The sequence below is a fragment of the Triplophysa dalaica genome, chromosome 18 (assembly GCF_015846415.1).
Source record: "Triplophysa dalaica isolate WHDGS20190420 chromosome 18, ASM1584641v1, whole genome shotgun sequence".
Classification (NCBI taxonomy): domain Eukaryota; kingdom Metazoa; phylum Chordata; class Actinopteri; order Cypriniformes; family Nemacheilidae; genus Triplophysa; species Triplophysa dalaica.
The window spans coordinates 11951210-11977547 of NC_079559.1; the positions used below are offsets into that span (position 1 = coordinate 11951210).

General features: G+C 36.6%; 4 protein-coding genes across 7 annotated transcripts in view; 2 read left to right on the forward strand and 2 right to left on the reverse strand.

Moving 5' to 3' along the window:
• Positions 1–556: 556 nt before the first annotated feature.
• Positions 557–2643, forward strand: epgn (epithelial mitogen homolog (mouse)). Its single transcript, XM_056730002.1, has 5 exons — positions 557–716; positions 811–918; positions 1309–1426; positions 1510–1665; positions 1783–2643. Exons 1-5 carry the CDS (start codon positions 632–634, stop codon positions 1835–1837), a joined length of 522 nt encoding a protein of 173 aa, XP_056585980.1. The 5' UTR covers positions 557–631; the 3' UTR covers positions 1838–2643.
• A 2174-nt stretch (positions 2644–4817) lies between these two features.
• Positions 4818–13717, reverse strand: si:dkey-164f24.2 (uncharacterized protein LOC566607 homolog). Of its 4 annotated transcripts, none has more exons than XM_056730043.1 (11): positions 13477–13717; positions 11021–11371; positions 7777–7824; positions 6904–7200; positions 6756–6794; positions 6572–6628; positions 6358–6450; positions 6139–6240; positions 5667–5711; positions 5354–5441; positions 4818–5187 (listed from the first exon to the last, which is right to left on the reverse strand). In XM_056730043.1, the coding sequence occupies exons 1-10, from the start codon at positions 13519–13521 to the stop codon at positions 5364–5366; spliced, it is 1155 nt and encodes a 384-aa protein (XP_056586021.1). In that variant the 5' UTR covers positions 13522–13717; the 3' UTR covers positions 4818–5187; positions 5354–5363. The 4 variants fall into 4 exon arrangements, with proteins under 4 accessions (XP_056586021.1, XP_056586024.1, XP_056586026.1 ...); XM_056730046.1 differs by having other exon boundaries at positions 6151–6240; positions 13477–13716; XM_056730048.1 differs by lacking the exon at positions 5667–5711 and having other exon boundaries at positions 6151–6240.
• Positions 13718–15980: 2263 nt separating this feature from the next.
• LOC130406997 (Rieske domain-containing protein) lies at positions 15981–17241 on the reverse strand. The gene is made up of 4 exons (XM_056729612.1): positions 17088–17241; positions 16736–16940; positions 16578–16612; positions 15981–16480 (listed from the first exon to the last, which is right to left on the reverse strand). Exons 2-4 carry the CDS (start codon positions 16899–16901, stop codon positions 16199–16201), a joined length of 483 nt encoding a protein of 160 aa, XP_056585590.1. The 5' UTR covers positions 16902–16940; positions 17088–17241; the 3' UTR covers positions 15981–16198.
• Positions 17242–19898: 2657 nt separating this feature from the next.
• ncs1b (neuronal calcium sensor 1b) overlaps positions 19899–26338 on the forward strand; it is a 29876-nt gene continuing 23436 nt past the window's right edge. The window contains exons 1-2 of the mRNA XM_056773178.1: positions 19899–20026; positions 22079–22763. Coding sequence (XP_056629156.1) covers positions 22700–22763 — 64 coding nt within the window. The 5' untranslated portion in view covers positions 19899–20026; positions 22079–22699. The remainder of the gene's footprint in view (positions 20027–22078; positions 22764–26338) is intronic.

Sequence of the window (26338 nt, forward strand, 5' to 3'; positions counted from 1 at the left end):
TCTTATTGCAATTAAAGAGATGGTTTACTAAACATGAAAATTCTTTATTTTTTATTTTTTATTCAATGTCATTCCAGGGATTCAATTCCACGACTTACTTTTTCAGAACACAAAATAAACAATTTGAATAACGTTGGTAACCAAACAACATTTTCCTCGTCGACTTCCATTGTTTGTACAAAACCACCAAGACATTTTTCTAAATATCTTCTTTTGTGTTTTACAGGAAGTAAATTAACACAGTTTTGAAACAACTTGAGGGGGAGTAAATGATTACAGATTTTTTAAGTGAATTATCCCTCTGGGTCAATGTTTCAAATTTAATTGAATAAAAAGCTGCCTTGCCAAGCAAATGATGATCAAAGATAATACAAATAATCATTCTGTAAATACCTCAAAAACTATGAACCTGCAGTTGTTGTCAAATAGTTTCTCCAACAGATAAAAACCTGCGAGTGAGAACATGTCCATGCACGCTGCTCGCCTGTGGACCAGGAAGTGATGCGTGGCCTTACACAAGTAAACTTCTGGAAGAGAATGTACGACCTGTTCAATTGATTGGCTTACTTTAGTGACGCACAAGGATTTCCAAAGATGGTATGTATATATTTTGAGGAAAAAGCACTTTCATATGGAGAGCAGCAGACCAAGAATCTCCAAATCGAACCAAAGGCCCATCATGCCACGACAAGCTCTTCAAATGTGTTTACATCATGGTGAGTTATTTACTTTAGTCTTATTCACTCCGAGCTTCTGTTTCCAACACAATAAGAGTTTTATGATATATTTTTCTGTTTTACAAAACTGCAGCGGTATTTGGAGTGATTGTGGTCTTTGCTGCTTTCTGCGGATCTGGACATGCTAAGTTGACATCAGAGGATGTGTTTGTTTTAAACACAACGCAGCTTGCTAATAATGGTTAGTATTTATTATTTACAATTAACAGTAACAAAAATAAAGTTTTATTATTCTTATTTTTTATTTTTATATAATTAGTTTTTCCCCCAAAAAACAAGCATTTAGTGCATCATAGTGACACGATAATGATAGGACAAAATGTTTAGTAGACATTCAATTGTTCAATTGGCCATTTACAGTAAAGAAAACCTTAAAACTAAGCAAAAGATCACCTAAAGTTTGAAGCAGCTGATTTCTATCCCATAACTATAAAGCGAATGAATGTTCGTAAGAATGCAGCTTCACATGTTGGTGCATTTGGCATGTGGACACAAGTCTAAATACCTGCCATAATTTCACAATCCTTCATACTTTTCGTGTGAATATGTCGGGGTGTGATTACTTCTGCAGAAAGTAAAGAGGAACCGCAAGTTTTGGCAATGCAAAAGCCCTGTGGTTCTGAACACGAAGGATACTGTTTCAATGGAGCATGCACATACTTATCTGACTTGGACATTCCAGTCTGCCGGTGAGACCTGCCACAATCCAGATTCATTCCACATTGCTAAATAATACATCTTCCTTGATAAACATAATTTCCTCTCACTGCAGGTGTAGCCAAATGTTCAGTGGTGTGCGCTGTGAACATATGCTTTTGGACGCCCAAAGTTTTTCCAGTCCTGAGGAGGTCATTGGAATTAGCTGTGGGGTCATTTTATTACTTGGAGCCCTCGTCGGGGTTGTAGTGTTCTGCTTTTTGAACAAAAGGTTTTTATACAATGAATCATTATACAACACTTTTAATTATCAAAATATTATTAATTTGAATTGTGTGAGTGTTGAGATTATTTAGCTGTATAATGAAATGCCATTTGTTTTAAACAGGTGCCGGAAGACATCACCACCCTACAAGAACTATGGCTCTGAGAACTCGGTGTAATTTACTTAACTAAAAGGTGCTTTAAAATATATACACTACAGTTCAAAGGTTTAGGATCACTTATTTATTATTTTTATATATCTTTTTTTAGATCATAGAATAACAATATGAACGTATAACTTGTTTCAAGAAAACTAAAACAAATTAAAGCTATGTTATATTTGAGTGTCTTTAGAGTAGCTGACATTTGCCTTGAATTTTCAGAATTGGGATTTTATCTGTCAGTTTTTCGAGGTCTCACCCTGAGATGCTTTTTAAAAACTATTGAAGTAGAAAATCTGTGCTTGGCACTTATTGGTAGCCTTATCCCCATTATTTAGGCAAGTCATCGATCTCAAAAAACTTTTGAATTACAAGATACATTTCAGTCAAGTGATCCTAAACTTTGGAACGGTAGTGTGTAAAAAAATTATGAAATCGATACAAAACAAGTTAAATTGTACCCTCTAGTGGACAGATATAGAATTGCCAGGAGTAACACATCAAATGACATGGTCCACATCTGGCAAATTACGTATTAATGTAATTTAATATGTAATGTAATTATTTTATGAAGATATACCACACATACTGTTGATTATTGATTTATTTTTTATTATTTAAAAGTAGCTAAAGACATAACAAACAGGATGTGTTGTTAAACTTCATTTTTCTTGTTTGTTCACCAGCTCCCTCTCTAGTGAATTTATGACGTGCGCATTGATATTTATTGTATAAACAGCATGTTAATGCTAAACTATAAACATACTAATGTATATGTATCACATATTTATTTATTGCATAAAAACTTTAAGCATTAAATACAAGTCTAGTATGTGTCTTTCTTAAAAAAATGGCAGGGGCCTTCTTTAATGTGTCAATGCACTTTCTGGTCTTATCCTTTGATGGTGATATAAACATTATATAACATTTATATAGGATTGTATTGCATTGTACCACAGTGCAGTTCCAGTAGTACAACCATGATATTTGTCCAAATCATCATAGTAGTACCATGGTATCAGAGGAAAAAGAACAGGAATGCGGCAATCTGCTCTTTTGGCAATTGGTTGGCATTGTGCAGACAGACCAGTTTAATAATTCAATATTTTTACAATATTATGACATTTTGCCTGTGGCATAAGAGGCTGCATAAGAGAAGCATTCTGTCAGGAAATGAAGCTGTTCAGCAGCTAAAGCATTTATAAAAGAATGATGCTCTAGGGTTGTTTGAGGAATAGGGGGCTTTGACCAGCATCTGAAAAAAGGGGTCAGGAAATCGGCTTCAGAAATGAACCTCAACACAAAGTGAATTGTAAATCAGCTTACACCTTTCTCTTCACAGAAGAGTGTTGAATACATACAGCGGGGAAAATAAGTATTTGACACATCAGCATTTTTATCAGTAAGGGGATTTCTAAGTGGGCTATTGACACAAAATTTCCGCCAGATGTAGCCATCAAGCCAAATATTGAATTCATACAAAGAAATCAGAACATTTAAGTATACAAGTTCATTCATAATAAATAAAGTGAAATGACACAGGGAATAAGTATTGAACGGACTTTATTTAATACTTTGTAGAAAATCCTTTGTTGGCAATCACAGCTTCTAGACACCTCTTGTATGGAGAGACCAGTCGTCTGCATTGCTCAGGAGTTATTCTGGCCCATTCTTCCGCACAAATAGTCTTTAAATCTTAAAGGTTCCTTGGGCCTCTTTTATGAACTTTGATCTTCAGTTCTCTCCATAGATTTTTTATGGGATTTAGGTCAGGTGATTGACTGGGCCATTCAAGCAGCTTGATTTTCTTTCTTTGAAACCACTTCATTGTGTCCTTGGCGTTGTGTTTGGGATAATTTTCTTGCTGAAATGGTGTTCTTGGGGTGGTGGGCAGTGCCATTTCTTCTCCAAACATGGTGTGTAGAATGACTGCCAAAAAGTTCAATTTTGCCTTCATCTGACCACACTATATTCTCCCAATAATCCACAGGCTCCTCCAAATGCTCTTTCGCAAACTTTAACCGAGCCTCAACATGCTTTTTGTTCAGCAATGGAGTCTTGCGTGGTGAGCGTGCATGGATGCCATGGCGGTTCAGTGCATTGCTTATAGTTTTCTTTGAAACAACAGTACCTGCTTATGCAAGGTCTTCCTGAAGTTCTGCCCGAGTGGTTCTTGCTCTTGGAGAAGTCTCCTGATTATTCTTTGGACTCCTCGGTCAGGGATCTTACATGGAGCACCTGATCGTGGCCGGTTTATGGTGAACTGATGCTCTTTCCATTTACGGATAATGGCCCCCACAGTACTCACAGGAGCATTCAGCATTCAGGAAATGCGCCTATAACCATTCCCATCAAAAAGCTTTTCAACGATAAGAATACGAAGATCTACGAAGATCTACGAAGATCTACGAAGATCTACGAAGATCTACGAAGATCTACGAAGATCTACGAAGATCTACGAAGATCTACGAAGATCTACGAAGATCTACGAAGATCTACGAAGATCTACGAAGATCTACGAAGATCTACGAAGATCTACAGAGTTTTTTGCTTTACCCATCCCATCATGAAGTCTTTACTGTGTGCTTCCTAGGTAATGAGAAGCCTTTATAGGCCATCAATTAGGACTAAAGCAGCTGACATCAATTAGTACTGATAGGGGCAGGGTTTCTCTCTCAATACTGAAACATTTCAGGTGATCTCCTGGCTTTCTATGCCATTTGCACCTTGTTACCTTCATGTGTTCAATACGTATTCCCTGTGTCATTTCACTTTATTTATTATGACTAAACTTCTATACTTAAATGTTCTGATTTCTTTGTATGAATTCAATATTTGGCTTGATGGCTACATCTGGTGGAAATTTTGTGTCAACAGCCCACTTAGCAATCCCCTTACTGATAAAAATGCTGATGTGTCAAATATTTATTTTCCCCACTGTATGTGAGGAATGTCTATAAAGTTATATATATATTAAAAACAGAAAAAAATCAATAAGTTGAGGATAGCAAATAGTCTCCCTTTATTAAAAGTTTGGAAAAGCCACATGTAAATGGTGTGGGGTTATCATATAAAACTGTGCTCTCTTTAGAAAGCTCTCCACTCCAAATCATTTGATCAAATTAAACAAATACGACATTCCCAAGTACAAACATAAAAATCTGCAATACTCAACCATTTTGAACTATGTTTGCATGGCATCGGCAAATCTATTGTACATGCATTTGGAAATGAGTTAGAAGCATAAGAATAAAATCTATCAAAATCCATCACTGAAGAACAGCCACATATCGTCATAAATTTGTTGATGAGTACCACCACGAAAAGGCACTTTGCAAACTTTCATGTTGGAGCGGTACTTTCAGGTCCTGAAAATAAAACAAACAAAAATAAATTGTAGTGACAACTATTATATATTACTATAGTATATACTTCTAGTGCTGGCCTGTGGGTTTGCAACACATTTCAATAAGTGTGATTGTCAAAATGATTCAAATTACAATCTTCTGATAGCAATAATATCCTTATCCGTACCATAGACACTTCAACCTTCAATTGCAACTTCAGAACCTGCCAGACATCCATTCATGGTGTCTACAGTGAGGCTGACATCCACAAAGTCCTGTGGAAGTGAGAAACAACATGATATCAAATAGCACTGACAGGTGTAGTCAACTGTAAAAGTTAAGGGTCATATCACAAAATTAAACTGTCTGTGAGAGATACCTGGGCAAACAGAGAAATCTAGGAGGAACAAACTAAGTTAAAGGATAGTGAACCGCGTTATATCTTACATTACAAGATCGTGAAATGTTATAATAGAATCAAGTTTTGGGAAACAAAATACCTTTTTGGCTTCTGTTTCTACTTGTGCCATAAAATCATCTTGAGACTGAAATGTAAAGAATATTCAAAATAGATCACAATTTTATTTGCTAATAGAAATTCTCTTTTAAATAAGAGAAAAACTAAAAGCTGTATTCCTTCAAATTTAGTACAGAAATGTTCTGCAAACAAGCAATTGTCAAGTTCTGTAAAGACTTTAAACTTTAAGACAAAATTATATTTAATAATTTCCCTGGAAATCGTGAAATCGTACATTTAAGCCAGGACCAACCCTTAGTTAAATTTGAATATTTAGTTGCTTTTGTAAAAATGTCTAGCAAAAAAGGTTACTGGTGTGCATCTCTACACAAAACAATGGCACTGACATATTTTAAGATATTTTAGGGCAAGTTAATTTCAGTTAAGACAAAATTCATTTTAGTCTGGGAGTAGCCTTAAGCCTTGTCTGTGAAACTGGGCATTAATGAACTCACATTGATAATCACCTTTGGCACAAGCACAGTCTCAGGAGCAGGAAGTGTTTCTGTCAGCATCTGTGATGATACCTCTGGGGCTTCTGTTGTTGTGTCAGGAATCTGTGGAAAAAATCCATATAGTCTATTTGGATCCATCCAAGAAGCAAATAGGATTTAACGCTTGTTGAGCACATTGTAAAGGTAGGTGTGTCTGCATTGGAGACATGCGATGCTCACCTGTGTCTCTGGAATAGCAGCTTCAACAGCAAAAGACGACTCGGTCACAATAAAACCTTCAGCGACAGGACCGCAAGTGGACTCAACCGAAGGCTTAAGCATATGAAAACCCAACGGCAAGAAACCAGGTTCAAAATGAAACTTTAATCTTAAAGGATTCAGAACTTGAATGCTTATACAAGCTCATTAAAAACAAATTCAAAAAGTATTATACCGTGTGTTCTTCCAGTGGGGCTGCCTGTTGCTCAGGCTCTGGTTCAACTGCAGCTTTCTAAGTTATAGAGTTATTTCAAGGATTTATTTTGTTATTTTTTTCCCTTGGCATGATTGCAAATCAGTTCAAAGTTATGGCAGTCTTTTCATTTAACTGCAATAAAATGTAAGTTCAAAGAACTCACCACTGGAACTTTTTCTGGTTCAGGTATTGCATCTGCACCCTATAGCCGAGAGAAAGAATCATACAAATAGGTGCTTAACAAGGACAAGAGAAATTCACCTGTAGTGCATGCAGATACACTAATGCAAATAATCCAAAGAATCTGTCACCTCTTTGACTTCTGTGACTGTGTCGATATTCACAGGCTCGGCATCAACTCTCGTGACCTCCAATTCAACAGCCGGTTCTTCCACAACCTCAACAACAGGCTTGTTGATGTCTACTGAAGCTTCAACTACAGGCTCAACGTCAACCGCCGGTCCTCCTGTTGGAGGTTTAACTGAAGATATTGTTTCAGCTGCAGCTTCTTTCTCCGCAGGTATCACCAATGATTCCCCTGCAGGAGTCTCAGTAACAGCTTCAACTTCACGCTCAGGTGTTTCGACGGGTTCAGCTGCAACATGTGTCTGCGAATATTTTTTTTTTTAAGAAGGAAATAAATACTTAATGCGCTTTTAACAGAAAATTGCATATTAAATGAAACCACAGCTGTTGCACAGCATAGAGCAATATATCACTCCTCAATCTGAGGTTATCGGCATCTCCACCATATGGGTATGGAACAATGAGAGTAAATGATCTTACCTCTGTGGCAATAGGGCTGTATATATATATATATATATATAAAAGGTAGTTATAAAATAAACAAATTTAAATTTGGTTAGACCAACAAAACTTTCAATCCATGCCCATTACAAAGCCTCCTATTCTAGATGTTGTGTATTTGTGTATAGCTAAAGTCTCAGTCCTCTGTTGGTGAAAAGGGTCAAAGGGTTATCAACTTTGAATTAATTAAGTTTTTAAAACCCATAAGCCAAAGGTGTGAGGCAAAAGCACATTTGAACAGCCTAAAGGGAAGGATGAGGTGCTGGGATGAGGATGAGGCGCACAAATTAAAGCCTAATAATGTGTTTGGCCAAAGGCGAGGGTGTTTTTATTAAACATATACATGTGCTGTGCAGAAGACTGAGGTTGTTATGTACCTCAGATTCTGTTGGGATGGGCAATGCTTCGTCTATAGATGCTGTGACCTACAAAAACAGATAAGAATACGATTTTAAATCTTACTGTCAGAGTTTTAAAGGGGTCATATGACACGGCTAAAACACATATTATAGTTGTTTAAGATGTAATGCAATGTGTATACACGATTTAAGGTTAAAAAACGCTGTATTTTCAACAAACTGTGCATGTTTGTTTCTCCTCTTTGCCCCACCTCTCTGAAACGCGCAGATTTATAACTAAGCTCATCGCTCTGAAAAGTGAGGTGTGCTATGGTGGCCAGGAAACCAGTGCCTAGTGATTCGTCGAATACTGCAAGCATGTGACGGAAATGTAACGCATCTTACCATTTTTGGAACATCATGTTCCAAAGCTATTGTACTGACATGTACGCCCACCTTACGTGCGTATACATTTGGTCGGTTTAATTCAACTCATACCATGAACTGACGTAGATTTGTGGGCGTGTGGTTACACGAGGCGTTTCATGCAGGTCTGGGTGAGCATTCGCTTTTAGATAGAATTCATATTTTGTTCCGAGACTTTAATTTTTGCCATTTTATGTGTCTAATACATGAATGGGCATCTTAAACTCTTTGTCACTCCTAAGGATAGATTTTATTCAAATGTAACAGACTTTGCAATTAAATGGCCATCTGTTGTAAAAAGTGTAACATACGTTTATGACATATGGCAATAATTAATAATGAGTATTATTTAATATTAATGTGCCCTACATGTCTTTGCTAGTCTCTACAATAATAAAGTTTGCATTTCCTGACTTGCTGACAGAAGGTTAGTGCTCCAAGCACTTACATTTTTTATATATTTTTTATATATTTCCAAAGCTTCATGCATTGCATGTACATATATTAATGAATACTCGCATCCTAAAGGCTCTAGTGGAATGACATTAAGTTTCATGCATTGTGTTAACCACACAATGGCTTAGGCCTACATAGTATAACACCCGCACACACACTATTGCCACAAGGAGAGTTGTTAAATGAGACAAAAGACAGTTTGTTGGTCAGCATGCCCCCTCCAACCTCAGACTTCAGCTTGTGCGCATGTGATATTAAAGCAGCCCTCATGCTAAAATACAGCCACGGAAAAAAATTCAGACCACTTCACAATTATTTACATTTTTTTAAATTAACTATAATTCGGTATGTGTTAACTAAAATGTTTCATTCAGGGAACAAGTGAGAATATTTATCAGAATTTCTAAATTAAAATATAGTTTTTATATTGTTTTAAACAGGGCAAATTCACTAAAATAACAAAATAGATGCCATCCATAAATACTGTAAAGAAAAAACTTAATATTCATGTTTAAACACCACAATACTTATGTCTTACTGTACATATATTGGATCAAAAACGAATGTATGGAATAAGCCATTTTTTCACAACTCTCATTTGTCCTTGCAATCTCCCACTCTCTCACATTGCTGTTGAATGACTCTATGTCATTCCCAAGGTCTGTTTCTGTTTAAATTTAGCAGACACTGAACTGGAATTGGCAGAATATACAGTATAAAATATAAATGCAGAATAGAGACAAACTGGAGTGATCTATTATTTTTCCCATGGATGTACAGTATGTGCAATCCTAACCATTTACTAGGAAATCACGGAAGAATTGACAGATAATCCAATATAAAAGCAAACATTACAAAACATGCCACGCCCCGTCTTAAGCAGGCATGACTGAGCCATTCCCACCCAACCTATAGTACACTAAGCACATTCCTCCTCTCCATCCCTCCATCTCCATCAATCTCATCTACCTACCAAAACACTCATCGCATGTAAACTCCTCCTCTTCACTTTACATCCTGGGGGTAAAGAGCATTCTGTCTCTACCATCTAAACTAAACCTCTCAATAGGAAAGGGGTGTAATAAGGTGGGAGCTCACCTGCGTTTCCACTGAGACATCCAGCAAGTCAACGGGCTCCCGAGGGCCTCGAAACCAACTGAGAATGAGCCCCATGACATCACAGACCCTTCGCTCTAATGAAAGACTACGATCCTTGACTTCACTGTAATGCTATGTCCTTCTCTAAATGTGTGTGCATGTCCAGTCCAAGCACTTGTGTTTTCTGCACAGGGAGTGGAGAGGCTGAAGCAAAACTCACAGGAAAAGAAGGGTGGGCATTCAGGGATTGGCTTCTCTTCCAAAAAATACACGAGGGAGGGTGAGGGATGAAAGACTAGGGAGAGAGAGAAACTGACAATACTGTGGCATCTCAGACATCGTCCAGGGCCCTGACGACAAGCAGGGGCTCCAAAAAGGTATTCAGTGGTTGAGCCGACTCCATTGCGCCTGGGAAAAAGGCCTGTATGAGGCCTGTAAAAACGAAGGCCTGTATGTTGGGATTCTTTTTTGTTCAGAAGATAAGCTTCCAGTCGACCAAAATTCCTTCATAACGTACCCCCCAAATTTACTTTTATAATTTATAGCTATGCTATCCCAGGTATAGATGACTTTCTCACATCAGCTGAACACTGTCCGAATATATTTTAATAATTCTGGTGGATTCAAATCTGCTGAACACAAAATAAGGCCGATATACAGGCCTTCAATAAAAGCGAGTGGTTGACAGATCACTCATCAAACCACCATATTTGGGTGTAATATTATTTTAAGGGGGTGACTGCAACAAGCTGACATTATTAACTAGTTGGACTGGATGGACTGGGCAGTACACACAGCCACTGAAACAATTAAGAGACCATTTCAAAACCAGTTTGTCTGATTTTAAAATGTATATTTATAGGTAAAATTATCATTTTTGTTTTATTTAACTGAAAACAATGCAACAAAAGCGCTCAAACACTCACTTTTATGCAGGTCACAGACAGCTGGTGATTGATGTCAGTATAAAAAGTACTAAGCATAAAAATATACCAGTATCCAGAAATGCTAATAATCCCAGCACCTTGGTCCTAAATGAACTTTTTTTCATTGTGTACTAGCTGTATATGGTTAAAATTACAACGAAAGTATGCTTGAACTGACTTGACAAAATACCAAGCGCCTACATTGCATAAATGATCACACCTGAATTTCATTGTTTCCTAAAATCCACAAAAATGCATTATAGACTCTTTAGGTAACGCTTGTGATCTCTTCATTCCAAAAAAGGATGTTTCTGATGTGCACCGGATTAATATCAAGAGTTCTTTTAACCTTTGACCTTAAAAAGTGATCTCAATACCTCTGTTACTGGATCTGTGACACTTTCTGCTGTTTCAATCACAGGTTGTTCCTCTACAGCGGGGTCCACTGGAGCTTCTGTAGATTCCTCTGCAGCCTTCAACACATCATCTTTAATCTCAACTGTGGCTGGGATCTCCTCTTCCACAATTGGTTCTTCAGGAGGAATTTCAGCTGGAACTTCAACCGGGTCAACCGCTGCCACATGAGTTTTAACTTGAACCACAGGAGATGGCTGAGAGGTTTTAGCGACTGAAACCCGTGTGGTAACTGGGGCAGAGACTGCACAAACTCCTTGGGCCCCCTTTCCAAAAGAGCCATGCTGGTCCTCTAGGGCGCTTCTTTGGCCCTGCTGCTCGCAAATAAAAAAAAGAGTAGAAATCACTTTAATGAACTCAAAACAGGGATTTTGTGTCCATACAATGGAAGTCAATGAGGGCCAATATTGTTTGGTTGCCAACATTCTCCAAAATGTCTTCTTTTTTGTTCCGCAAAAGAAAAAAGTCATACAGGTTTGGGCTGTGCAGATGACCAAAACATTTCATCTATAGCTGAACTACCCCTTTAAGTTGAAGCAAGCACTAATAGTTTATGATAGGGCAAAACTTCACTGAGACGTTACGTAAGTGAACAAAACTTGGCTGTCTAAAGCCAAAAAATAAGCTGAATCCAAGTGATTCAGCCATGCCTAGTAAGGCGAGAGTCAGCACCCCTCTGAGCTCCAGACAGGACCATAAAGAACAGACCAAAATGCTAATCGCACCATAATGGAGTCACGATCGCTTTATAATCAGACTCACCGCTTCATTAGCCAACAGCAAAGGCTGGACAGTACGGTTTACATAGGCTTCAAAAGAGTTCAAGCTCACATATAAAGTGCAACCATGTGTGAAGACCAGCATCAGCACTGGGCTGGCCACAGCTCTTACACAACAATTGAAGCCAAAAGAGGCAAAACATGGGCTTGAATCCATGAAACAAGCCGGCTTCGTGTCAAACACCACAACAGGCTGTCAAAAGTGTGGCAGCGTAAAAAGGTATAGTGTTTGGGGGCAGATGGGAAGGGGTTGGTCATTCTTACATAAACAAGAGAAACCAGTTTGGAAGATTGATCATGGGTTACAAGTGAAGGCCAGTGTATATTGGAAAAGGCAGCTAGCCATTTTGTTTTGTGCTGGGTAGCAACAAACAGTGTGTTGGTATGAGTTCGCCCCCAGGACTCTCGCTATTTTCTATTTTACAAGGATGATTAAAGACCCTGAAATGTGCCATCCGGGTTTAGGAATGGCTAAATCTGGGAGACTTACCAGCTAGAGAGATAAAAGATACCTCTCTATTTTTATACTCGTGTGAATGGCAGGTCTGTTGATATGATGACATGCCATAGGGTTTAAGAACATAGAGGGCTGTGCAAAGTAAACTGAAGATGGTATTCAAGAGATTTGAATGGCATCCACTTAAAAAAGCTGCTGATAGTTCCAGCAATGAAATTCCGATAGCACAAAGTATGAGTTTTATATCACTGGCTAATGTCTGGCAATGTCAACAAAATGACATATTGCATTTGTTAAGTACCGAATAGTTAAAACAAAGTGATGGATTTATAATAGAAAACTAATAGAAATAACTGTTGCAGCATATTTTTGGAGGACAAAACCTTCATGAGTTTTTGTCTCTGTGGGAATGTGCCCTCAACCACGTTTGGAATCAGATTTGCCCAAGGGATGTGCCAATATCAACAAAGTCCATATGAGTTTGGGGGTGGGTCAGAAGATTTTATTTGGTATATGTGTGGACATTACAAGCACACAAAGCAAACCAAACACACTCTGTTGTAACATAATTTTTTTTTTAGTATAATTAAGAGTAAGGTATTTGAGTGAGTTGTAAGTTTAAGAAATCAGAAAATGCATGAGCCTGAGGAACTAGCAGAGAGTAAATTGTTCTAATCTTTCCTATATAATTTGCAATAAGACATAAGGTTTAAGCACTAAACTCATGTTAACCAAGCCTCTTATAACAACAAATAAACAATTTGCATTATTTATATAAAAGCCATGTTACGAAGCATTTCTGCTTGTTTCCTTATGGACACACCCACATGCTGTTTGTGTTAGTGTTATTAACAAATTAATCAAAAAAACAAAACTGATCATTGTTCTCTGTTCTTGTAAAATAAACAATATTTTAAGGTCTGTAGTTTGGTCAATCGTGAACAGACAGTGCGTTACAAACGTGTGACGACGGATAGCAGTTTACAGAGTGCTTAAGACATGTAACATGTAATTATAACATTTAGGCAAAATCTCACACATAGCATGTGGACAAAAATTTGACATATCGGATACAATTGCACCCTATTTAAAACATATTACAGCCCCTATACGCAAAAAATATTTTTTTTTCTTTTTGTCACAGAATATCTGTGAAAAAATCAAATAGCCCAACGTTACTTACAACTCTCCTCATTCGGCGCTTGTTCTTCTTTCTCTTGCTGGGCATCTTCACTTTCTCGAGAGCTTCAAAACGTTATGAAAAAATGCAGGATTGCCGTAACGTTAGATGCAGTGCGGATAAAACAAAGTCCCAATGACAGTAAGGTTCTATTTAAAGCTCTGTGTCTGTCTATAGGGGAGGGGGTTAGGACCTCAGCATCAATCCGCGGCGCTTGGTATTTATTAAGTGGGCTGACCCTAGCTCACTGCGACTCCGCAAACAAAACAAAACAAAATTAAACAAAATAAAACAACAGCTGTATTTTTTTAAACAAAATAAAACAACAGCTTTGTTATTTTTAAAATAAAATAAAAACCGGCCCGACATCACTTTTTTCTAATTTCTAATCGTTGCCATTTTAAGTTAAATGAGTTAAAATGATTTACATTAACTAACAACGTATGTTAATTTCAGCATTTCCTTATACATTTTTAAAATCAAAAGTGGTCATTGCAAACATTATTTCATACACAAGGAACTAACATAAAGAGTCAGTTGTTCACGTAAACGCTGTAAAACAACATATGTTAGTTCATGCATTAATGCATTTAAATGTTAACAAATACAGCCTTACTTTAAAGTGTTGCAGTTTTGGTTAACAAATTCAATTTAAAATCATTCTATTTAATAATATAGGCTACTATAAACAAATGCACGTTTGATGTAGCCTGCACAAAGTGTTCATTGTGGGATACACTCATCACTGCCCTATTTCTTCATCACATCCATACACCCACACCCACACAATACACGTTACAGAGCAAGCACGTGATCGAAAAACTGGAGTTGAGCTGTGATAGGCTTTGAGTTACATAACTGGTTGGTAGAGAAAACACTGGCTATTTTATGATTGTTCATTGCATTTTACCCACATAAACTGTGACAGCTGTGGAAACCCCAACTACTGTTGGACATGTACTCATTATGAACAAATACATATTTTTCTACCACATCCCGTATTTGAAGACATTTAATCTGTGTAAAAAGATTATCAACTTCATATGAAACTGATGCCCGGTTTCACAGACAAGGATTACTTTTAGAAAGGACTATGCCTATATTGGGACATTTAAATTGCTTTTATAAAAAAAGCTTTTGAACAAAAATTACTGGTGTGCATCATCAGCCAAAACTAGCATATATTAAGATATGTCAGGGCAAGTTCTTTTCAGTTAAGACAGCTCAAACATTCATTTTAGTCTGGGACTAGCCTTAAGCCTTGTCTGTGAAAGTCAAGATTGTTTGGAATAGATTTATCTTGACTTGTTTTCTGTGAGGACGAATATGACTTTAGTTATACGCTGAAGTGTTATAGAATGTGTTTTAGCTGGATGATTACAAATCTTCTAAATGTCTCAGCAAATAACCAAAATTACTCATATGAAGTAGAATGTATATGACAAATAATTTTGCACCACGACTAACTTAAATAAATTAAGTTCATCTAACTTAATTTGTACCAGTTTGTGCTGTAAAATACCTTAATTTCAAACTATTTAGGGAATCGCATGGTCTTTAAACAAGCTTAGTTGCATAGTTGAATGACTGGAAGATTTGAAAGTGTCCGTTAACCCCTCTGACCCTTGAAGAGCATGCCCAAATTACTTTGGTGGTATTTAAAAGATTTGCCCTCTAACTGTAAACGTGAAACTCAAGAAACTCAATTTTCTGGTTTGAAATAATACAAAGAATGCAATTTTTGTTAAGTTCTTGCTTTGAAAATCTGCCTTTGGTACTTGCGACTGAATGCAAACAATTAAACAGTCTACTTTGAAATATGTGTGATCTAAAACAGTATTTCCTCATCAAACCTGCTTGCATTTGTGTATATGAATGTGAACATATGAGCAACGGAAAATACATTTCGGCTCCTTATCTTCCTTTTTATATTTGTTTATATAACAAAACTTTATCTTTTCTTGTCAGTAGTCTTGCTGTGAAATATTATCTTTGCTTTTTATGTTTTAGCTAACCCCCCAAAATACCTTGACCACTCAGAATGATAAGTAATCTCCTTTCATCCAGCATTGGTCCCTTTGTCTCCATGTCCGCTTGGACCCCTCACTAACCAAGCACTTAACTTCTTCACTTCAGATTGTACCATTACTTATAACACATCAAACTGAGACCACCCTCCTGTTTACAAAATTAAAAACACGAATATATATTTGCCAATGAGTCTAGACACATGCTGTGTAGATTTCTACCGTATACAAAGAACGGTTATAGTTACAAGGTTTTGTTTTTTACAATTTTTTTTGACATCAGTAAGATAAAAAAGCAAAACAGAAAACAGCCTGTTTACACTGATGTCTTTTTAGTTACCTGCATCTTCAAAATTACCTGTGTTGTCTGTGCATCTGTTAATAAACAACTGAGCAGATCTGAGAAAAAACACCCAGACATCTATGAAACTTCAAGGAAGATAACTCAAGAGACTGCTAGGGGTTATAAACACTATTATAATTTAATGTATCATGTTATAAATAATTTACAATTTATATTTACAAAAAAACACCAATGTTACTTAAATAAACAACTACGCCTTTTTTATAATCATAGAATATAAAATAACAGAAAATCTTTTATTCCAGAAAAGAAAGCCCAAAGCTGAGGGGCTAAATCTCACATTGTTATATAATTTAACCAGAGTCCATCTTTTATCTCACGTCCCCTTCTATAGTCATTTTCCTTTTTTTGTTCCTTCTTTCATAAAAGTGTCTCTATATTTCTCAGTTTGATAATGATCAGAGTCAATCGCCCCTGGTGAGTCATTCAAGGTGAGTAACAGATCTCCATTAGATTCTGTCACAGTGTGTACTCTTTGTTTAACACCTTTAGAGCACCAGGTTGGTTTCAAGGGCTTCACAGAAGGGTCCACTGCCTGATAGAGTCCTTCACCTTCAGCTAATGTAATTTTGTACTTATGCCACGGGCACACTATACATGACCGGCCACCAAACTCCTTTATTGGCAAAGGAGAAAATGCAAAAGTTATTCATGGATTTGTGAAAAAAAGAAACTTGGGTAATGTCCCTATTATAGGCTTTTGAACAACCCACCTCTATATCTCCTTTGTGTAGAGGACCTCCAGCGTCTGCAACAAAACAATTAACATAAAAAAGCAACCAAGTACACTCCATTTTTAAATCAGATTATCTTTGCAAACATGTCAAATATTGATGATGTTAAATATTAAGGACACTTGTTTTGAACTCACGGTAGCAGCGACCATCGATGGCATAAAAGTCCCCCTGGTGGTAAAGCACGAGAACATCTCTGTCACACACAGACTTCACAACTCGCCCGGCTTGAATGATGTCTTCTTTCTTTCCTATGAAATGAAGAGGTTTGGATGCAGCCACAATCTGTCCATCAGAGTTCATGTTCACAGTGTAATCGTGCTTCAGAGTATTGACATTAAGCTTACAGAAAGAGACAGAAAAAGGAGAAATAAAGCGTTTATTAGTAAGTTAGGCACTGCAGTGTAATATTGATGTGTCTGCCATAAAGACACGTATATATTATAGCCACTTATAAATTTACTTAAAAAAACTACTAAAATAAATTACCTTTGTGTAATGTCGCACGTCGCTCCAACAAACAGCTGCTGTATTATCGCATGACTTTTGAATATGTTTGTTTGTTGACTGTCCAAGTTGATTAAGTTGCAGCAGAATTGGGGAGAAAACGTGACCCTTCCGAGCAGCCCGGTTAAAAGGACAAATTTAGGTTAAAGGGTAAAGTTCATGTTAAACGTTTTACTCTGCTCCGCTGTCTTGTCAATTACGAAAAACGCATGAAATACAAATACTAAACAAAACATCAACATGTCTATACATATTTTAAATTTCATATCAAACCGTCTTCAATATCGCTTTGTCTCGTTCATCTAATTTATAAAATAGCCGATGAACAGATATTACAATTTCAAAGGAAACCACCAACTTCATAGTTGCTCGTTTCCGGCCACATTCTTCTTCAAAATAAAAGTTAGTACGCTGCACCAGCAGTGCTTTATGACTGAAAAGGCAACTAACGTCAATAATTTTTTTTTTAAATTATGCGCAGCATGACAGATGGTAATTAATATATATATATATATAACTGACCCTATGCCATTTCATGTTGATGTACATTTTGTATTGCAGTTTAAAGCGAGTCCTTTAGGAGGTGCTGTAGATACGCAAAAATATAAGGCCGTAAAGCAACATCTTTTTTATGTCATTTGAAAAATGAATTCTGACATTAACTGTGTATATTAGCTAACACAAATTAGATAAATATATTATTTTCGTTATTTGACGTTTTAAAAGTCAAATAACGAAAATAATGTATTATATAATATATACATATTTGACGGGGGTACATGGGATTGCATTAACATAGTTTCCTCCACAGGCCAAATGTTGCTTTTAACAGTTATTTAACATCTTGGGAATTATGAGCAGCATATTTTATTAACATCAGAGAGCAGCAGAAGTGGAAACGATGCTGAATTGGTGTTAGCCCTTTCTGTGTGGACCCCATCTCACCAAACTCTGTGAGAAATGCTGCATAGGTTTGTAGAAAGGTCATAGGCTTGATACAGAAGGTCTTCAGTCATTTATCCAGACTCTTTTCAGCACTAACCATATATTCCATGTTACACAGACACTTTTATCCAAAGCATGACGGACAGCCCAAGCAATTTGCCAACAGCATTTCTAGTTCATGTTTAATGCCATATATGTGCAAAATAAACTAAGCGTAACCAAGTTTGATGACAAATGGCTACTTTGTGCCTGAATGGCAAACAAACAGAGACACTGGGTGCATTTGTTAATAACAGCACATCTTAATGATGCTCTTGGTTCATGTGAAACTGTGAGCTTGATATAGCCAATAACAGATGGTGAAAGAGGCCTGGAATCAGCTGCCAGTGTGCCAAACAAGCACATTGCTTGGCAGGACCATCTCCACTGGGTTTTCTGTGCATCTCCCTTCTGTCAGCATTAGACTTTCCTATAAACATCTCAAATTTGCATAGAACAGTACTGTCATTCAGGATGCTATGACATATATCTCGCTAACTAGACCATGCTTGGAGACAACACCGCATCTGCTACAAATTCAAAATCAAATTAGTTTTCTTTGCTTTGAATTTATTCTGTAATAAATTACATTTCTTCTAATTTGAACTGTCTTAAATTTGTACTTATTTTCTGTAAAAAAGAAATAATGTCAGTATCTGAAAGGAAAAAAGGATTGTGTTTCCATGCCAACAAATCATGTTGCTTTTCATTTTTCAGGTTGCAAACAAATGAGCTATTAGGGGATGTTAAAAGAACATGTCATACTATAAATAGTAGGCTACAATGAACTCAAAGCCAGTGTTTTTTCTCTTTTTTACATAAGCATATATTTCAGAGAATTCCTTTCTTTCTTTTCATTCTTTCTTTCTTTCTTTCTGTCTGTCTGTCTGTCTGTCTGTCTGTCTGTCTGTCTGTCTTTCTTTCTTTCTTTCTGTCTGTCTGTCTGTCTGTCTGTCTGTCTGTCTGTCTTTCTGTCTGTCTGTCTGTCTGTCTGTCTTTCTTTCTTTCTTTCTTCATTTCTTTCTTTCTTTCTTCATTTCTTTCTGTCTGTCTGTCTTTCTTTCTTTCTTTCTTTCTTAATTTCTTTCTGTCTTTCTTTCTGTCTTTCTTTCTTTCTTTCTTTCTGTCTTTCTTCATTTCTTTCTTTCTTTCTTTCTTTCTTTCTTTCTTTCATCATTTCTTTTTGTCTGTCTTCATTTCTTTCATTATTTCTGTCTTTCTGTCTGTCTGTCTGTCTTTCTTTCTTTCTTTCTTTCTTTCTTTCTTAATTTCTTTCTGTCTTTCTTCTTTTCTTTCTGTCTTTCTTTCTTTCTTTCTTTCTGTCTTTCTTAATTTCTTTCTTTCTGTCTTTCTTTCTTCCTGTCTTTCTTTCTTTCTGTCTTTCTGTCTTTCTTTCTTTCTTTCTGTCTTTCTTCATTTCTTTCTTTCTGTCTGTCTTTCTTTCTTTCTTTCTTTCTTTCTTTCTTTCATCATTTCTTTCTGTCTGTCTTCATTTCTTTCATTATTTCTGTCTTTCTGTCTGTCTTTCTTTCTTTATTTCTTTCTTAATTTCTTTCTGTCTTTCTTCTTTTCTTTCTGTCTTTCTTTCTTTCTTTCTGTCTTTCTTAATTTCTTTCTTTCAGTCTTTCTTTCTTCCTGTCTTTCTTTCTTTCTTTCTTTCTTTCTTTTTTTCTTATTTCTTTCTTAACACACTTTTTAATGCAATATAGATCAAGTAGCCAAAATACGCCACATTGATGAAACTAAAGGGTTAATGGTGAGTGATGAATGCAGGTTGTCCAGCCTCTGGAGAGTCTGTGAGAGCAGTGAGTTAGTCTGAATGAACTCACGCTTACAGAAGCTCAGGGAGTGAAGGAGGAAACCCAAACACACCCTGAAAGAAGAGCGATGTGTGCAGTCCATCACTAGGAAACAACCTAAAGGCTAAATACGACTCGGTAAGTGTCGTTAAATTTTGACAAAAACACAAAGAGAATGTGCTTCAGTAGAGTGTGACACGTAGCTTGATGGCAGCATGCCCTTAAATTCGTCATGCCGGTTAACGTTAGAGTTCCTATGGAGACTGTCAACTTTTCCATTCACAGCGGACAAACTGCTTGTATTAAAGCGAACGTTTTGTAATAACATAATGATTTTATCTGCTTTAGAGATAAGTTTACGTTCACTTTGGTGAATCGCTAAGTTGTTACCTACACCTGGCAAAATGTGCGCATTTAAAATAGGATATTGACGTTAGTATTATTAACAGACGTAATTTCGTCAACAAATCGCTAGTTACAGTTCAAAGGAGACTTGGATATTCTGAACTTTGTATAAGTTTATAAGATAGACTGCAGCTATGGCTTACTAGCTATAAATCATGTTATGGTTATACCATGGTTACTGTAGTGAAAACTATGGTTCATATTTATGGGCAGATTTATCCAGGTTGGAATGTTGCATTTGTAACAAGATATCTTAAACAACTGAGACTTCATGAAAGAGTTGAAGGAGAAATTCTGAATATGTACCAACATGTTAATATGTAAAACTTGTAACATGTCCCACATCTTACAGTAATTAAAGATGAACAGATACATCAGAGGAGTATAAGCATATCTGAATGCAGTGTTTAAAGGGACAGCTCCCCAAAATGGAAAATTCTTTCATGGATGAACAACTGTCTTGTTCCAAATTGATATACATTTGTTTGTTAGGTTAAACACACAGAGAAAGATATTCAGAAGAACGCTTATAACCAAACAGTTCTTGGACCCCAGTGACTACCATAGTAGGAAAAATAACAATGGTGGTCAAAAGCACCCTAGACCTGTGTGTTGTCCTATATCCTTCAAAACATATTCTTTTGTGTTCAACAGAACAAAAAAACATATAAAGTAATTTTTCCTACTTTGGTAGTCAATGGGGTCCAATCATTTTTTGGTTAAAAGCATTCTCCAAAATATCTTTCTCTGTGTTCAGCAGAACAAAGTTATTTATACAGATTTGCAATAACTGGAAGGTTAATGATGGCAGAAATTCTGTTTTTTGGTGAACTGTCCCATAATGGGTTTTACAGGCATTGAACGCACATCCTACATCAATCTAAATGATTGTGGTCGATTTTCTTTTTCTTTGGTGCAATGAGACAACAAGACTATAATGTAATATTTGGTCTCATAGCTTGTTTCAAATGGCATCTGTGACATGGTTATTTGTAAAAAATGTTTTTATGCTGTGTGCCTTGATTCCAAACATTCGCCCAGAACGTTTTGCAGTCTGTTTATAACAAGATCTGAGGAAGATTTTAGTCCCAGAAAGAATTATCCGAAAAGTTCAACTTTAATGCCTCTGTCATGCTGGTTATTTATTCATTGCCTGAGATCTCATAGCTCCAGTTGAACCGTATCTGACAACAGAGTTTGCAAACATCAGTAGAAAAATTTAAACCAAATACAGAATCCTTCTTGTAATATGATTTGACTAATTCAGTTTAACCCCACTTCAAAGGATATTGATCCGCTTGCAGTGCTGGCAAGAGAGTAGGGTAGTGTACCAGCGTACACAGACACGGAGAGAAAATCATTCTCATGAAAGTCAAGTGTGAGAGAGATCTGCATGGAGAGCGTTCAGTCAGCGTTTTTCCCCGGGGCAGTGCTGCTCATCCCTCAAGTCCATCAAGATTGCTGGAATAAAGGCACTGTTATCTTTTAGTGCAGTCGAACCTCATCACTGTTTGTGTCCATAGTGTTTGGAGGTTTCTCTGGACAACCCTACCTTAACAAACAGGAGTTTCTGCTTTGATGAGAATTGGAGATAAGCAAACAGCAGTTACTAGGAGATGCTTTGCTTTGGTTAATTAAACATAAGAAAAAGTGGCATCAGCTGACTGTGACACCAGGAAAATTAATTTATCCACATATCACTTAATGCGACCTGTGAGGGTGATACCGAGCAGCCCTGTTCACATCCATCTTTCTAATATTTCTACTCTGCGTCATTATTCACAGACACTGCTCAATGACATTGCAGATCCTGTCACCTGCCACCGGAAACACTTGGACATCTCGGAGGCCATAAATCAAGGAGTGTGTACCTCATCTAACAAGTCGACAGGAGTGAATAATCTCCTTAAAGAGTCACTCACAGCTAACAAGACAGGGAGGGAGCAGGAGGCAGAGAAGAGGAGGGTGGGTGGAGAGGCTCAGATCGAATTGGCGCTTAAGCTGGAGCGAACAGGCGAGCTCTCGGAAGCAGCGAATAAGTGTCTATTGTAACCAATGGTCCTCTGAAAAGACCTTTCATTTTCCACTGAAGGATCAAAACCAACAAAGGTTAGCATCTGAGCCTCGTACCTCAGTGGACGATAGAACGAATGGCTTTTATTTGAGAAGCAACAGTTCAAAAGGACTCGACCGTAATTGAAGATGGATTGGTAAAAAATCTTAAGGGGCAAGAGTAAAGCAACATTTACAATATATGGAATTTCTTGGGTTTGTTGTCGGTGCTGATCTGTCCATCACTTTGACGCCTTGGTTGGATCTCTAGCTGACATTTCCCAAACCGGTACGGGTCAGTTCCAAACTGGAACCCGCAAGCTTTCTGGAGGTGGACAGAGTTGGGTGGAGAACATGGGGAAGTCAAACAGCAAGCTCAAACCAGAAGTGGTTGAGGAATTGACCAGGAAAACATATTGTAAGTAATGCACTTTTTAACACACAAAATGTATGGGCATTTCCGCGTAATGAATGTGACATTTTTAGGAAAAAGTTGAAATATAAATTCTTAAAGAATATATTTATTAAAAATATATTGAACCATCTGTTTATATCTTACAAAACCCTAATGATAGAGTACAAACAAAAAAAGATCAGTCTTTGCACAAGTTTTAATAGAGAGAAAAATTCACCTGTTATGGATGTGACAAAAATAGGACGTCTTTGAGAGACAACATACTTTGTAGGATTTCTGTGAATTAAAATGTTCAATCCAGAAGTAATAACACCCAACAAATAGAGAAGAGATATCTTTTTATAGAACATAAAATAGTTACTGTATTTTGATTAAATGTACCCATTTATGAGGCTTATGGACTGTTTTGGATGTGACAATTTCATTCTGGATGTTACAATTCACTTACCTGACCATGGAAAGCTATGCTTTAAAAAATAACTTTAAAACTTTGAGAGACTTTAAACAGGTTTGTCAACAAACAAATATTGACCTATCAGTATGGTAAAAATCTTTGGGAAAAACAAGAATACGACTCAAATTTGTATGGACTTGCCATAAGAAAAACAGTTTTTTAACCGTTTGTTTTGATCATTGTTATTTCTTAGTATTCATTTTTACTGTTTTGCAATAATACGTGTTACTCTTTCAGTTTCCAATCAGATTTTTCCTTTTCTTTTAGGTTTTAAATAAAAAGGACTTGAAAGTCTTAGGCTATTAAGAAGCAGATTATTTTTATTATCTGACTGGGTCCAGCTAATGTGTAAATTAATAAATGAGTTTTATTTTTACAAAATATTTTATAATAATATAATATAGCAAATATGAACATGCAGCCAGATATTTTGCATCTGATACACGTTTTTTATACGAAATCTCATATCCCACAGCGTCGCAAATTGTGATTAGCCGAATCCTTGAAGTGGTCCTCATCAGAATGTTTTAAAACCCCTCCAATTGGGACTCAAACTTTATGAATATGCAAATTGCTGTGTCTTGAGATCTGCAATCAGGCTGGAGGTTGCCCAGAGACATGTCTGAAAGTGGCTTGCTCTCTGCCTGTGGAGGAGATTGGGTTTCCATGGATGCAAAGGATATATATGTAAACACATGAGCTGGCTCTCTATTCTTAAACTAGTACAGTCAGAAGACAACAGTATCTTGAAATTGGCACGAATCACTGTATTCGGTTATGTAACTATGTTGTATATGCCTTGCTACAACGAAGCTTAAATTGAACATGTCAACACAAGTATTTTGATGGTACTGTATGCAAGATTTTTAAAGGGACTCTTCAACCCCCAAAAAAGGGGCACACAATTGTAATTCTTTCCTATTTATTCACCCTCATGTCATTTCAAATCTGTATGACTTTGTAGAACACAAAAGAAGATATTTTGATGAGTGTTGGTGACCGAACAAACAACAGCGACCCAATCACATCTGTTGTTAATGCAGGTGAATGATACCGCCGTTGTTCGGTTACCAACATTCTTCAAAATATCTTCTTTTGTGTTCTGCAGAAGAAAGTCATGCAGGTTTGAAATGACAAGATGGGGAGTGAATGACAGAATTTTCATTTTTTGGGTGAACTGTCCCTTTAAGAGAGAACTGTCAACTGATAACTAGATCAATGATCACTATATGTTAGATTATTTAAAATCAACTTTTTGACTTAGGAATCATTAGAATCGTGAAATCAGGTCAAGACACAGAGTAAATAGTGTTTTTGTTAAAACACATTGAACACAGTAATGTAGGCAGTGCTATTTAAAGTCATTCAGATATAAAATGGGAACTGACATCGAATAGCTTCCTAATAATGGTGTGTGCTGTGCGTTGAGCTCTGTGGTGGGCGCTACATGGAAAAGTGCTGGGCACAAAATTGCAGCCTGTAGGAAAATGTGCCTCCTTGCTGGGATGGGCTCCATGACCCTGTCATTCCTCCCATTTCTTTCCTCCTTTTTTCTCTCTTGTGCTCAGTTTCAATCCATCTCCTCCATTTTATTATTTAGTATAGAGCCAATACTGTAAAAGTCTTATCAGTTCTGCTTTGCAAAGTAGTACATTGCATTTCTCCCTTTATGCATATAGTCCTCTACCTTCCCCTCTCTTTCTTCTCACCAGTTCTTTATCTTTTCTCTCCTTTGTTTTTATCCTCTTTCACAATTTACAATCATCTTATCATGTATTTGTTCTTGGAGTGTATCCTCTCCAGGAACAAATGTTTTAGGGAGATTAAATATTTTGTTTTCAGTGATTTTATCATTGAGATATTTTTCATTTGCTTAATGTAATTTATTCTTAAAAAGTGCCAAACTGATATATTGTTAAATTATGTTTTCTGTACTGTACTAATTTTTAAACGTAAAATATGTAAAATTACATAGAAAGACTGAAATTTTACAAGAAAAACTAGAAAAAACTTTTATGTGGGTTTCACATGTGACATTTTTCTATCACCCCAGCTGCCAGAAATAAACAGTTTTTTGAATGGGATTCTTTTTACAGTAAAGTACAGTTAAAACTTCAAAATTAGAGAAAAAACATGTACATTTATCAGAGTTTTCTTACACTGTCAGAAAATGTCCTTTTTTTACAATGAAATACGCTAAAAAGGGTCAAATTCTACAGAAAGACTGTAAAATGAAGAACTTCATTTATTCTGGCTCCTTGCAGTGCAGATAAAACGTGTAATGTTTCTTGTCTAATCAAATATATAAAACAAATATGTAATATGATATCCAAAAAGAAAAGTGTCAAGTAGACTATGTTGAATAAGATAAAATGATTAGTATATGCATTGCTGTCTCTCTGATGGTTTGATTCATTCTATGGTCACGGTCACCATATCTTGTGTGTCTTTATGTGAATTAAAAAACAGCTTAACTTGTTTAACAGCTGTGGAGAATGTTCTGCTGAATGTGTTTATTTCTCATGAGTGGGAGACATGATTTAGTTTCACATGTGGTGTAGAGCAAATGGAAGCATGTACAGACTAGATTTTTCATATAGGCAGATTTCTCCCTGTCCTCAGAGTTCTCTCCTGCCAGGAAGACCCTGATCAAAAGCTTCCCATCCTCGCCTATTCAGAGCGGGGTGAAACCTATTTGTCATGGCATTTAACTAAAATATATGGGGAATCTCTCTTCTGTTGTTATGTAACATTGCATGATGGCATTTTCATTTTAGCAATAGTTGTTGGATATTTAATGGAGGTCATATCTCTTGGTATTGATCGAAGCTACTCTACCAGCTCTTTAGCTTCAAAGCATTACAAGGCCGGGCATTGAAGGCCTTAATGATTTAATAAGGACAATTTAAATAAAGAGGCGAAGGTTCAATGGTATCCTAATGACTGAAGTATTTGGCCACAGAAGCGATTATTCTTTTGAAGAGAGTGCTATCCACTTGGAGTAGTGGAGGAACATTAAAGTTGAGCCCTTTCTGTTATTTTCCCATTTGGCAGATTTACATACAATTGACATTTAAGTTCCCCTCTGAGTTTAGTGGCCATATAGTCCAAATGCAATACAGTC

What these genes read in the sequence shown, in the direction of transcription:
- epgn (XM_056730002.1), top strand. Translation starts at nt 632, where the DNA reads ATGGAGAGCAGCAGACCAAGAATCTCCAAATCGAACCAAAGGCCCATC. An exon ending in TCAAATGTGTTTACATCATG is followed by an intron (nt 717 to 810) that starts GTGAGTTATTTA and finishes ACAAAACTGCAG; the next exon opens with CGGTATTTGGAGTGATTGTG. An exon ending in TTGGACATTCCAGTCTGCCG is followed by an intron (nt 1,427 to 1,509) that starts GTGAGACCTGCC and finishes CTCTCACTGCAG; the next exon opens with GTGTAGCCAAATGTTCAGTG.
- si:dkey-164f24.2 (XM_056730043.1), bottom strand. Translation starts at nt 13,521, where the DNA reads ATGCCCAGCAAGAGAAAGAAGAACAAGCGCCGAATGAGGAGAGTT. An exon ending in CTGCTATTCCAGAGACACAG is followed by an intron (nt 6,241 to 6,357) that starts GTGAGCATCGCA and finishes TTTTTTCCACAG; the next exon opens with ATTCCTGACACAACAACAGA. An exon ending in TGCCAAAGGTGATTATCAAT is followed by an intron (nt 5,712 to 6,138) that starts GTGAGTTCATTA and finishes TTTACATTTCAG; the next exon opens with TCTCAAGATGATTTTATGGC.
- LOC130406997 (XM_056729612.1), bottom strand. Translation starts at nt 16,901, where the DNA reads ATGAACTCTGATGGACAGATTGTGGCTGCATCCAAACCTCTTCATTTC. An exon ending in CATCGATGGTCGCTGCTACC is followed by an intron (nt 16,613 to 16,735) that starts GTGAGTTCAAAA and finishes GTTTTGTTGCAG; the next exon opens with ACGCTGGAGGTCCTCTACAC. An exon ending in TACACAAAGGAGATATAGAG is followed by an intron (nt 16,481 to 16,577) that starts GTGGGTTGTTCA and finishes TTGCCAATAAAG; the next exon opens with GAGTTTGGTGGCCGGTCATG.